Raw genomic sequence first — 13,763 nt, forward strand, 5'->3', positions numbered from 1 at the left:
GTCGAGAAGTGTCTCTGGAACATTCGCAAGACACTTCGCGGTGGAGAATTGACATGAGCAGAGATTTCTACTGTAGTTGCTGGCAGGGTAGCGCACATACATCGCCAGCAATTGAATCTCCACCTTAAACTTTGATTATATTTGTTTTGCTCCTTTGTCTTATTTAATAACTTAGCATAATATGCTATTTTACACTAAAGGACTGTTACAATTGTAGTATATCCAAAGCTTTTGTCCAACAGTCAGTTTGCTCCATATATAGCAGTGGAAAGAACAACATCTGAAGGATATACATTTAATAAACAGTTTTACAAATTGGTAAGATTAGTTGGCAAAGTTTGGCAGTTGAATCTTTTGTACAAACGTAACTTTTTTCTTTTTTTTTTTATTGTTTTTGTTTAGAGCTTTTCAATGACATGCAAGAGTGGAGGTAGAAATGATGATATAGGATTACAAAATCCTCTATTTCAGTGTTTTATTTCATCAGTGCACGGATGCTGGAAATATACATTACAAATAACTTTATTTTCAAACAACTAGTTCATTACATTATAAGTCCATTACATTGGTGCAAAATCCTCGTGTCATCTATTGCTTGAGATCAAATATGAATACAACTGCACAAGAAGTGAGATTGAACTATTCCATCATCCTTCCTTCTATCTGGCAGAGGGGGGAGGTTGATATAGGCAAAGAAAAAAAAACACCCTATACAAGTGAATCTACGTTGCTACAACATATTTCATTGCATAACTAGAAGTAGCAATATACCCTTCCCATTGTCTATACATTTGATCAATGTATAGAAAGTTCTCTCTCTATATATATTTTTATACATACATTTTTTTGTCAATTAGCCATATCCTGCGGTGCAAGAATATTTGTCTTTTTACACAAAACAGCCTCCAGGTCAAGCTAACACTGGTGTGACATTGGAAAAGGTAAAAAGCTGCATTAGCACCTCTAGTGCCTGAGGAGCCAGCCTCTGGCAGTGAAAGGGTTCGTTATACGTACAGCCATTAGAACACCCCTCCTCAACGCCATAGATACCAAACATTAATGAAATGTGCGCTGCGGTCCAGCCACCATCCCCACGTCACTTGTTGTAAAACTGAGAGGAAACCCAAGCCAGCCCCCACTTCAGATTGGTCAACATGAACTTCAGGGCCTTAGTCCATTGCTCCTCAGAGTTAAACTGTGTCTTGATAGAGTAGGATCCACCATTGCCACCAGTGTCTTCAATTTTCCCCTTCTCAACATCCATCCTGTAATAACATGCAAGCGATTTAGCATACCGATATAGAATATTTCCAACTTTTGGGTTGAAAATTTTAAAATGTACCGGTAACCCCTACCTTAACTATGTGTTAAGTCTTCTGGGACCAGTATCATTTATGCTATAGAGGTCCTGGAAGAGATCCTGCTCCAACAAAGGTGAGCCTGATGTACTGTAGGCTGCTGCCACCACCTCTTGTCCCAATCATCACATTGCTCTGGCTTGTTGACAGAATGGTACCAGAGTAATAAAGACTGGCACTGTTAACGTCAGCACCCATTGCAATGTGAGGAGAGGGACTGTGGGCAGGGCCAGCATAGAACTCTATTAGAACCTACACCAAATAGCCCTACCCCTTATCAAGAACCTAACTGTTTAATTAAGGGGGAATAGGGAAGACTTACTTTTAACATTTCCCACCCAAAAGTGGAATTATCCTTTATATAGTGTTTATAATTGCATGTAGAATTATTTAGAATTTTACACTTGTTATATGCAATATCATATAGTCTAGTGCACATATCACCACGCAACGACTTCTAATATACTGAGTATATAGTCACATATAGAGTATGTTATTACATAATTTATTTAATGTTTACATTCTTCATGTTATCACATGTTCTGGCCAACTAGTGTTAGAAATATGATCATCTAGAAGCACATGTAAAACCTTCCTCTAAACAAGAAGTTCAATTAAACACAACAAAACAGATTTAAGATATTAGATAAGGCACATGCATCAGAATTAATTTGGTCAGAGGTCACCTATGTACTTTAGGTCACAGAGATCAATGTAATTTCATGCAGTAATCTAGGTAATCAAAAGTCAAATTCTTCAGATTATTTCCATGAACAAGTGGAAGGGAAAGTACTCATTTAAAAATTGCATCTACTGAGGTGTATCAATCATTGACTCCTTTACCTCTGAATATGTAAGCACACAAAGAAATGTGAAAATGTCACTAACCTGTAGGGTAAACAGAAACCAGTGTCCCCTCTCTCCACCTCTTCCTTAAATTGTTGCACACAGTCCAGGAAGGCCACCATCGCATGGTCAAACTTGTTATCCCAGAAAAATCTCAGGCCCCCTGAACAGTATAGTGGAAGCTCCTGGAAGAGAAAAGACAGAGCATGGACAAAGTAAGACACTATTCTTCATTGTGTGGCTCCAATGTGACATCTTAACCAATCATGAGGTTACTCTGTTATTAGAGAAGGCACAGATATAGCATGCATCAAATAATCTTCTAATGCCAGGGGATACTGTTAATCTTCTTGCAAGAGATGAAGGACAGGTAAGAGGTGCGTAGAATGTGCCGTTAGAGGTGATGGGGGTGTTACGGGAGTGAGGGTTGGGTGGGGAGTGTGTTCATACAGAGATGAGGGAGGTCAAATAGGTTTACAAAATAGGGGCTTGGCTCGCTCTCTGATGTGAGCGCACAATACATGGGATGGTCACGCAACTTCTGGGTGGCACATCGCAGAGAACACACTGGGTGGCATGGGGACTTTTTGACAATGTTTAAAAGTAGGGCAGAACTCCAAATATGTTTCTCTTTTGCTACAGTAAATCCTACATATTTTACAACTTTAGGAAAGTTGTTTTTCTGTGTCCCCTTCAGATAAGTACACTCTCTCTTAATGTGCCCCTTAGACAAAAAAAAAACAAAACAAACAGTGGATCTCTGCACTATGGGAAGGAGGTCTGCAAAAAACACTTCCCTTCCTCCCCAGTTCCATAGGCCAATGACCTGCTGGGCTGTGGGTAACAGGGTAATTAACACTACACCACAAACAATTTTCAAATACAATTTAATTGAACAAACTACTCACCAAAATCCTTATTCACCACTTTAATAAAATATATTTTTTTTTTTCTTACTTTTGTTGCTTAATCGGTCATAATCCAAAAGGCAGCAGGATTAACAGGACCTCCCATTCATTGCAAACCACGCACAAGTGGCCAGTGTGATTGGCAGTAATGGAGTCCCCTAGTTAATTCTAGCTTTGATATATTTGTAATAAAGTAGTGAATGAATGTTTGGGAACTCTTATTCTGTGACTGAGAATTCTGGAATATTGACTCAGTCTTAAACGCTGTCTCTTTGAACTGCTGCCGAGAGGATAAAGATGGAAAATTTCTAGTTCTTCTATATCATGTGGCAATCAGTGTGACTTCCCACAATACATTATGTATCGTAGTATCTATCTACCACCCTTCCCCCCCCCCCCCCAAAAAAAAAACAAACCCAAAACTTCAAATTGAAGGTTAGCCAGACTATTCCGTGACTGGAGGTCCGCTACCCAAGGACATAGCCATAGAGCCCTGCTTGCAAGTGCTGCTAATGCCATAGCCTTTGCAGAAAAATAGTATCCAGAGATGCTTCATAAAGAAACTCTATAAAAATTTCCACACGTTTTAAAAAATGTTGTCTGTTCACTTTTCCCTGATTGCCTGTATTGGGATAGTCTCCAATGACATTAAAGCTCTGGCAAGTGAAGCCATAGCTACTCATGATTTTAGATGCAGCATGAATCTCCGTAAAATAACGTTCTGCTTTCCTGTTCATAGGATCCCTAAAAGTACCCACCATCTAGCTGAACTTTCCCTTATTTTGAGAATTAAACTAAACAGAATACTCCTTCAGATTCTAGCGTAATTAGTAACATATACGTTTTCTTATATTATGCCTTACAGCACGGCAGTCCCCAGGTCGGGGACCTGCCTTCGGCTTACTCCACCTGTGGAGCATCGCTGGAAAGAAAAGTCAGGTAAATCATATACACAAAGAAAATAAACGCCTTGCTTAACTGTCTAGCTAGAGATATTCAAAAGACAGAGGGAAGAGGAAGAACTGGCTTATACACTCTCTACGAGTGTGTGTGTGTGTGTGTGTGTGTGTGTGTGTGTGTGTGTGTGTGTGTGTGTGTGTGTGTGTGTGTGTGTGTGTGTGTGTGTGTGTTCATACTGTCTCTAGCTAAACAAACGGAAGCTAACCATAGGCTGCTGTGGGTGAGTGAAGAATGAATTAATTGTACTCTGAGAACCTTATTATGTTCACATTTTATATATATTTCTAAAACAATGAACTAAAAATTAGCACAACTAAAAACCTTTTACTTTCCATTTAATTTGAAATAAAAGATTGTAATGCGAAAATACCTTGTGTATTTATACATATTAAAGGTTGTCTACCTTAGACTTGTCTGTGAGCGATTCCAAGTATGAATGGTTTCCAAATGGCACCAGACGGTACCTACATAGAAACAGGAAAATGTTGGTCGCATACACAAAATATTTAAATAACTATGGTTGCGTTAGTGTGGAGAAGATGCAGCTCTGGAATGTATGGAAAATGGTGCCTGGTCTATGTCTCACCTTTGGAACTCAAGCCCCATCTTGTTGGCCAAGGCATGTAGTAGTAGAACGGTTTGACCCCAAGCTGCGTTGATTTCGTTCCACTCCACGGGAACACTGGGTAGACGACCAAGCCGGAAGTTGTTGATGGTGCCAAACTGACCACTATGCCTAGAAGAATAATCCGTGAGAGAAGACTACAGTTACAGTTCTCATGATCTGGTGAGACTGAAAATTCTACAGTGAGGTTAGGACAGTTTTGAGTGGAAATCTCCATTAACGGGAATATCCACCTTTATTTTTATGGGAAGCTGCGCCCACTTAAAGATGCTCTTCTCCGATTTACATATAAACACCTGCAACCATGATGAATGCTGGGCTTTCCCTCTTCCCGCACAAGTCTTCTCACTATTTACAGGTGTTTACATAGCGCTTACATATTATGGAGTGCAAAGAATATTTAATCATTCACATTAGTCCCTGTCCCAGTGGAGCTAAAACTATATTCCCTACTGCACAGACATACAAACACTAGGGTTAATTTAATCAGAAACCAATTAACCTACTGGTATGTCTTTGGAGTGTGAGAGGAAACCAAATGGGGAGAGCATACCAACTACACACAGATAGGGTCCTGTTTGGAATCGAACCCATGACCTCAGTGCTGTGAGGCAGTAATGCTAACCACTGTGCCACACAAGAAGCCTACAACAATGCACCTCCCTTCTTTCAGATACAAGGTTATGGTAATACAAGGTTCTGGTAATATGAAGAACATACCTCTAGGAGCATACCACCTAAACCAGGTACAGAAGTAAAGCAGGACATTTTAAATTACCATAAAGATCCATATATACATAAGGTACTCTCCAGCACCACATCTCACCATATATGGAAGGTGGCATTAAAGACATTGGTCTTTTTGAGCTTGTCCAGCTGCAACTGAGCATATCTCATCTGGTTGTCCACACTTTTCAATTCATCATCCAAATCCAGCTGTTGACGCTTGAACTCGCTGTACTCTTTTTGGTACCTTAAGTGATAGAAGTGGAAAGTAGGGTCAGTGGCAGGTATTATTTAAAACAAATCACACCGGGGGATACATTTACTAAACGGAGGAGAAAGTGGAGATGTTGCCTATAGCAACCAATCAGATTATAGCTGTCATTTTGTAGAATGCACTAAATAATTAGAATCTCCATATAATCTCCAAATAAACATCTCCATTTTTTTTTTTTTCAAACCCACAGGTTAGTAAATATGTTTAATGTGCAAGTTTTGTTTAAAATTAAACTAAACATTTCATAGATTGGAAGATAATAGACCTTTAAAGAGATTTAGTGGGAGCATATCATAAATGAATCATACTTACTGAGCCTCCTCCTGCTCCAGCCTCTCTGCTTCCTGTCTGACTTTTTCTATGTCTTGTGCCACCTGCTCTTGGTTCCTCTCGACTTCCTCCAACTCCTGAATCAGCCTTTCCTCATCCTCTGCTAGCTCCTTCAACTTAGCTTCAAGTTTCTCCTTGTCATCTTCATTGATTCGCTCCAGAATCTCCAGGCAGCGTCTGAAAACAATGTTAACAAGTTTTGCCTCTGACCCAGTAAAGACATGGGGGTAGATTTATTAAACCTTCTAAAAAGGAAGAGCAACCAAATTCTAGCTATCATTTTCTAGAATGGGATTGGTTGCTACACTTTTCCTATTTAGAAGGTTTAGTAAATCTGCCCTATAATCTTTGAAGTACCATGTAAGAAATGTGTGTGGCCCAGCAAGCCATCCGCATTTCCTAGATCATAGCGATACATGTATTTGAGGTAGGGCTGTCAAATTTAAAAGAACGTAATGGAGAAAGACAACAAATAAGATAAGGGTATGAATTGCGTATGCCCCATCCAAATGTCGTCATGCCAAAACCCTTTCTGCGGAGCATGTGCGATTCATGTAGGAGAACTGTAATATACATGCCAATGTACTTCCCAGTGCTTAGTACTAATTTTGCAAACATTGGAGACTTCACTAACTAAGCAAAGGTCATGGTACCCCGATTTGATGTTGTGTACTGGGGTTCATACTTGCTATACATTACTTGCTATACATCATAATGCCTTATGTCTCATACTTGTAGTTCTGACACTCATTCTCTGTGATGTTCAGCTGATTATCAAGTTGGTCTAAAAGTGTGTCGGTACACTCCTCACAAAGGGGATGGTCCACATCAGTCTGCCCTGACATGATGTCAAAGAGGTCTCCAGTCACCTGAAAAACAGATGAAGAGATTCTGGATGTCTTATCCTGTAGACGCTTGCTTGTATAAATCTCCTCACCAAGAGTTGTCGTCAACAGCGGTGACAAGCTTATTGTGATTCTGTTACCTTGAGTCTTCTGCTCAGGTTCTCCATTGTACCGCCATCAGATGCTTCGCCTATCAACGTGAAGCTGTTTGCACTTTCAGTGGACATCATCCTAAGGCACAAGTAGAAATGGTATTAACAACAAGGTGTTATAATGCCTGTAGCTTCATGAGTTTGAATTAGATCATTGTGCTGCACTTTTCATTTAGACTCTATTGAACGGCAATCCCATCATTGTAATAGCAATCACTGTTCAAGTGAATTGATCAACTGATTCGGGTAGCCTGAAAGCCTCTGGATGAGGACAGTGTGAGCTATAAAGCATATTGGGTGGTACGCAAGAAAGTTCAGTCCACAGCATGTGTTATGAAGCAGTAGCTGACTGTGCTTAGCTATTTATAACAGGTCATTTTCATGTCAGAACATATGCAAGACATATAGGGGCATATTCAATTACGATCCCGATCCGCAGGATCGCGCCGGAACCGGCGCGAACCTAATCCGCAGTACCGCAATAACGTGGATTTTGGTTCGCAGCCCACAGGGCTGCGTACGAAAATCTGCGTTATTGCGATACCGTATTACCGGCAGTAGTGCGCATTTTCCGCGGATCGGAATTGAATATGCCCCATAGTGTACGATTAAGGAATTTCTCAAAACATGTTCAGCTGGAACTGCATTTTGAACCAAGGACTTGGAGGCCTTTTTAGAACATAAATGATTCACTTTGAATGGACAATATTTGCATGTCATATTGAAGATCTAACTTCTGTCTCCACCTTTGACAGGTATTCAATATAGCTGGAATGATTCCCAGGCATAGAATCATCCAACAGATAGGTTAGCCATGATCTGCTAGAGAAATGCTGTCAAAGGGGTACATTTAATATGCGGCAGCGAACTGCCTATTCCTGGCGCTTTAAAGTAATTTTTTTAAAACTGCACTTTTATTAATGAAAAGCCCATTGAGTTTGGTCTTTAAATAAAATTTCTATGGAACCACCACATAGTAAATATAGCCCCAAGCATTTAATTTGAATACCCGGTTATATTATGCTATTTGTTTAGTTTTTAAACAAATCAATAATGTTATTCAATTTGGCCTATGGGAGTTGTACCTGGCAGGTGGGATTAATCTTCTAGAAACTCCATCCAGTCTGTTTTCTACAAAAGTTTCCTATCAATAGTAAATTGTAAGGTCAGTCACACAAAAGAACAAGTAAACAGGCATATAGTTATGCTCCAATAAAACAATATAAGCTGTAGTCACAATTTTATGTTTTGATAATAATCAAACGGTAAAACCATTGTTTGTGCGATAAATTCAGAGAAACTCAAACATGACAGATAATCTGTTTGCCTTGTGAAGTATACACCTATCTATAATTTATATATTATACACCACCCCAACTTTCTTTTTAGAACAAAAAAAGCAATACAAACAAAAAAAAAAACAACAAAACAATGATTTAGCAAAATAAGTTCCGGTAAACTTTATTTGTAACAATGTTGACATTAAAACTTCCACTAAGTACTCATGAATTTGCCAGTGGGAAAATAACCAAAATCCCCCCCCCCCCACCCATTTACTTTGTACAGTTTCTCAAACCAAAAGTAAATGCTTACTTCTGTACTTGCGTCCTCTTCTTGGGTGTCCCCTGGTTTTACAGCAGCTGTTGTCACCAATGGAGCTGTAGTAAAAATAGTTTTGGTTCACTTTCAAACAGTATTTTGCATTAAAATGTGTGCCTTGTATGGGGATTTATTCTCAAAACATATGATCACAAGAAGTCTATGTATCTAGATGGGAATGTACAAGACGCCTGCTAGAGGTGGAAATGTAAAAAAAAGTAGCTATTATTCAGCAGTAAACCATAAACTGTTATAAAAGATAACAAAATAGCCATAAGTGCACAACCACTCTTTCCACCCTATTAGATGGGTCACTGGGACTACTTGAACAGACCACCTCTGTATCCAGCTGGCCACTTCTATATCTGCAGCCCCTTAACACGTTTTTAAAAGCCACTCCAGACATAATCTGGCCAGTTACAGGCTGAGCCCTACACTGAGCTCCAGGTAGGTGTGACATTGCTGTGCTGGACAGTGTCATGTAGAAATGGACTGACATGCATTCAGTACCAGGTCAGTGCAACTATAAATATGCTTATTCTACTCTCTAAAGGCCAAAGCTGGTTGTAAAATAGTCCTACATTGTCACACTTGACTCGAGTGTGCATATTAAAGACAATAACATCCTGCATTCACATAGCTGTCTATATAGAACAGGTGCAACATATCCACTTACGTGACATTTAGTTTAAGAGTGCAGCTTCGTGAAATATAACAATCATGACTCCTAAGTGCACTTAACTTGTTTCAGTTTCAAAAATAGAACATTCCAGTTTTATTCTCTGGTGCCCTTTGTTTTCGTTTATCCCTCAGCTTTAAAAGGCACTCTAGGCCTATATTTTTTATTTTCCCTTTGTAGAAAAATATTATTGTGCTTTACCTAGTTTCTATTATAGCGAGTTATGTAAACAAACTTACTAGCACCATCTCCTGTTGCCACGGTTTGACTTTTATTTGCTATAATTCATTTATATCTCCTAGAGCTATCCTGTCAAATCAAATTAAGGTGTGATAATCCACTCACAATAGAATAGCCCGGGGCATGGCCTAGAGGTAAGGTAAGGGTGTGATAACATTGGAGACAAAGTATGACATCACTGGGGGCTGGTTTAGTCCTGAAAAGAACCGTAAATATAACAAAATAGGCATAGATGTAGCAGCCACGACCACCACTAGGTCATGTGACTTCATGCACAGAAGGATGGTACTGACTCACCTGTCAGTTCCTGCATGGTTACTTTATCCAGGATTTTGAAGGAGGTGTCTAGCTTCAATGGCTGGCTGCATCGTTGACATACAAAGCTCACTTGCATGGTGGATGATTTAGAAGTCTCCATATCCCTAAATAATAGGAAGGACAGCACAAACATCTATAAGGGCTAAAAAAGTTACAAATTAATTTGGTCAATGTCTTTTAATGGATTTTTTTTTAATCTTGTACAGATAAAACCAATATCTACATGTATAAATCCAGATACAGTCAGATGAGTCAACAGTACCCCACAGCAATCAGAAATTTTCTTTTATTTTCTAAACTGGGCAACAAAAATAACCACTACAAGATACAAACTGGTTTCTGTAAGTCATAGCACTTTGTTTTTGCACTGTTACTTGTGGGTGAGTTTTCATAAACACCTCCAAGTGCCCAGTACTTAACTTACAGAAATTTGTATTTTGATGCCCATTGGGCAAAAAGAGGCAACCTTTTATAGATGAAAACACAAAGGTGAAATCATTTGTTGCTGACATTGAAAAAGGTAGAAATGCAATTTAGACAGTTCCCATAGGGGGCCATACCCATGGATGCTCAGGACAACTAAGGTAAATACAGAAGAGAACACAGACTAAAAGAAAAAGTACAAGGTATGTCCATGTTCCATAGTACATTCTCCATTGTGTTACCCCGATTGTCCCTTCCACTCCTCAGGCATAAAATACCAAGAGGTTTGTTAACAACATGTGGCAAGAACGCTAAACACAGCACAATTAGGAGAATGAGCTGTGGATGCATCAAATAGCTTGTAAAAGTCTTTCAAACACACACCAGTATGGTTTGGGCTGATGGGAGAAATCCACATAAACACAGGGAAAAAACAAATCCCACACTGATAATGCCCTGGTTGCTGTGAGGCAGCAATGCTGACCACTGGGCCTCCACATCCCTTATGAAATTTGTGTTCTCAGTTCAATCCTAAATAGATGAAGCCCTGTAATATTATTCTTATCCTATTTTATATAATGAAATCGCACACTTGCATTTATAGACGAGCTGATTTGTAAGCAAAATACACATATATATTGTAATTTAAGGTTCAATGCAAAGGCAGGAAGATATGGTTCTCCAGCTGTTGTGGAACTAGAAGTCTCTATCTGCATGGCATGCTGCGACTTGTAGTTCCACAAGTTGACACCGGATAGATGAAGATTACCTAACCCTGGCCTAGGTGCTTTAGCATTAACATACGTTGAAGACATCTTACGGTAGCCCTGCCTCTATAAAGGTACATGAAAGCCCGTGCTTACCTCTCCCTCTGGCCCCCACTGTTTCAGGGCAGAAGATCAGGCGCTGACAACATCCCACAGTAATCTGCCCTGCAGGATGTTTTCCTAAATGCTATCTATACACGGAAGAAGGGCGGAAGTGACGTCATGTATATGCCTACTAAGGGCAAATCATGTTGGATCACACTTTTAAACAGCCAATCACGTCCTGTTATTTAGACTCAGTCGCTCACTGCGGGAGATTATATATAGTCCTTGCGCGTTTACGCCTGAATCTCTGTTTTCTTCCCAAATATCTGGTTCTGTTTGATGGTTGAGAAATCTGTTATGAATTAAATGGCGTTTTATTGTCAGCTTGCATTTAAAGCATAAGAACACAATATATAGGGGAAATAACGGTTTACACACATCTATATTCAGATTGCTAGCTGCATATGAAAATGTATATAGCGAATGAGGCTCTTAGATTGGCTGTGTGGTGGTGTGGCTTGGGGGCAGGGTTGCTTCTAGAGGAAAAAGGGATCGAAGACTGCAAATAATATAGTGTCAGAAGGTGTCTTAATTTTATATATATGCATATATACACAATATTATTATTAAGGCATAAAACAATACTGGTAAATCTTAAATTTCCTATAAAACGTATGGCTTGGGATATTCTGTGACAATAATTGTATATCTCTGCATATACTGTACTGACATGTCATCCTTGTCCAGACAGATGCATCTCTCTTGCATGTTTGCTGGTCCCATTGGATTATGATGCAACATGAAAAATTATGCACATTTATTTCATGCTCTTCCGCTCGAATATAAATGTCCTTGTGGATATAGACTAAGGGAAAAATGTTTCAAGCTGTGGTTTTTGAAAATCGATGATGGTTAATGGTTATTAATTTTTTTGGGGCAGTTTGAAAAATGCAGATGGGCAAACTGATAGAAAACAGCTGGAAAATTGCTGTTTTCAAAAGTGCCACATTACAATTTACCTTCCAAGCTTTTAGCCATGATATGAATACATTGTGAGATGTATCAGTCAGTGGTTTTAAAAAAAACTCCAGAAAAAAAGAGGTGGTTCTGAGAGGCGAGATATGTGAAACCGCAGAAATAATAAAATATTGACCCCTTTAGAAATTAATAAACATTGGCCTCTTTAGAAATAAATATTGACCCCTTTATTATTTTCTTTATTAATACAATCAATGTCCCCTTTTCTGTAGTGTAGGGTAAGATATACTTATCTTTTTTTCATGATCCAACATAATCAATTGTGGGGGAAAAAAAAATTGAGCAATAACAAACTGCTTTGTAGGAGTTACCTGGCGCAAATGAGTAAATATCAGGTAAGCCTGCCTACTTAATAGACGACAGCCAATAAGAAGCAATCTCACAATCTGTGCCTTAGAGCTGAGCATTTATTTATTTCAAAACCAAAAATCCTAAATTAACAATTTTGTTCGGAGGCCAAGAATGAGGGGCCAGTGGAGGCTCAAAAGGAGAAGGCAGTGGCCGTTGTTTGTGAATGTGAATAAATGTTGCATCTTCTCTTTGCCAACCATGCTTGTTTATATAGCTATAACACTGCAGGCCTTAGATGAGCTAATAAGGGTTAAACTAATAGATTATGGTGTTCTGCCATAGTGCACATGTGATGTGTTGCAGATATTAAAGCATTTACATATGAGACTAGTAAAAAAGAAGAAATATGACAGCGCTTTGGATGCTTCAAAATTGAGATTAATGCTGATGCCTTAAACAGTATGAAGTGTGTTTTGTAAGTAAGCACATTTGAAGTGGTTGTATGACATAATAATGTAGCAATGAGGATGTGGAAGTACACTATGGGGGAATTAAATTCCCCCCGAATTTCCGCGGCGTTAAAACTATTACCGTTATTACGGTAGTTTTAACCCGGCATTGAAACTACCATAATAACGGTAATAAAGCGCATTATTAACGTAGTAACAATAATAATGCACAGGCCGCGTTACTTTTACCCGTAATGCGGCAAACTGAATTCCCCCCATAAGTGGGTTTGTTGCAGCAGATTGATAAATAGGCCCATTTGTGGCCTGATTAAGCCTTCAGGCCACCCTAGGCCTTCCACGCTCATCACCATCACTAACAGGTTTTTTGGATGCCTGCATTGTGCCCTAGATCAATCCATATTGATTGTGATATGCTATTCATTGTTTTCATAATTAACTATTACTAATTTTATATGTCCTTAACTATGATCTGCGTTTAACCTCGCTCTTCAGGATAAATCTAAATGCAAACAACATAAGCATTCTCCTTCCACTGCAACACCCAGGCAAACTTATTAGCATCTATTTGCAGTAGCTCTTGTTGCAATCACCACCTCAAAGAAGTGCTGTGAAGGCTTGGCCGTGAGTAAATTACTCATACTTGCCGACTTTGTGACTCGTGTGACATCACCATAGCTCCGCCCACCTATAAAATGCCGAAATTCACGCCATTGAATAGCGGGGGGTGGGGCTTAATGACGCAATTAAGCCTCCGTCCCCTGATATTCAATGACGTGAATTTCGGCATTTTTTAGGATCCGGGAGGTTTATCTACTCTTCCGGGAGTACGGGAGGACTCCTCGAAATTCGGGAGCCTCTCGGAAATTCCG

The 13,763-nt window shown here is 39.3% G+C and overlaps 1 protein-coding gene across 1 annotated transcript; it reads right to left on the reverse strand.

Annotated features, from left to right (window-relative positions):
- Window positions 1-458: 458 nt before the first annotated feature.
- On the reverse strand, window positions 459-11,273 carry BECN1 (beclin 1). Its single transcript, XM_075177405.1, has 12 exons — window positions 11,147-11,273; window positions 9,840-9,964; window positions 8,618-8,682; window positions 8,110-8,168; window positions 7,013-7,103; window positions 6,760-6,896; window positions 6,010-6,204; window positions 5,524-5,670; window positions 4,659-4,808; window positions 4,476-4,536; window positions 2,247-2,389; window positions 459-1,265 (listed from the first exon to the last, which is right to left on the reverse strand). The coding sequence occupies exons 2-12, from the start codon at window positions 9,958-9,960 to the stop codon at window positions 1,097-1,099; spliced, it is 1,338 nt and encodes a 445-aa protein (XP_075033506.1). The 5' UTR covers window positions 9,961-9,964; window positions 11,147-11,273; the 3' UTR covers window positions 459-1,096.
- Between the last annotated feature and the right edge of the window lie 2,490 nt (window positions 11,274-13,763).

This window comes from Mixophyes fleayi, chromosome 6, assembly GCF_038048845.1.
Source record: "Mixophyes fleayi isolate aMixFle1 chromosome 6, aMixFle1.hap1, whole genome shotgun sequence".
Lineage (NCBI taxonomy): Eukaryota > Metazoa > Chordata > Amphibia > Anura > Limnodynastidae > Mixophyes > Mixophyes fleayi.

Excerpts from the sequence above, each read along its gene's own strand:
- BECN1 (XM_075177405.1), bottom strand. The coding sequence starts at position 9,960 with ATGGAGACTTCTAAATCATCCACCATGCAAGTGAGCTTTGTATGTCAA. Across the intron at positions 8,169-8,617 it reads AAGAGGACGCAAGTACAGAA|GAAACTTTTGTAGAAAACAG; the intron begins GTAAGCATTTAC and ends TACTATTGATAG. Across the intron at positions 4,809-5,523 it reads AATGCCACCTTCCATATATG|GCATAGTGGTCAGTTTGGCA; the intron begins GTGAGATGTGGT and ends TTATTCTTCTAG.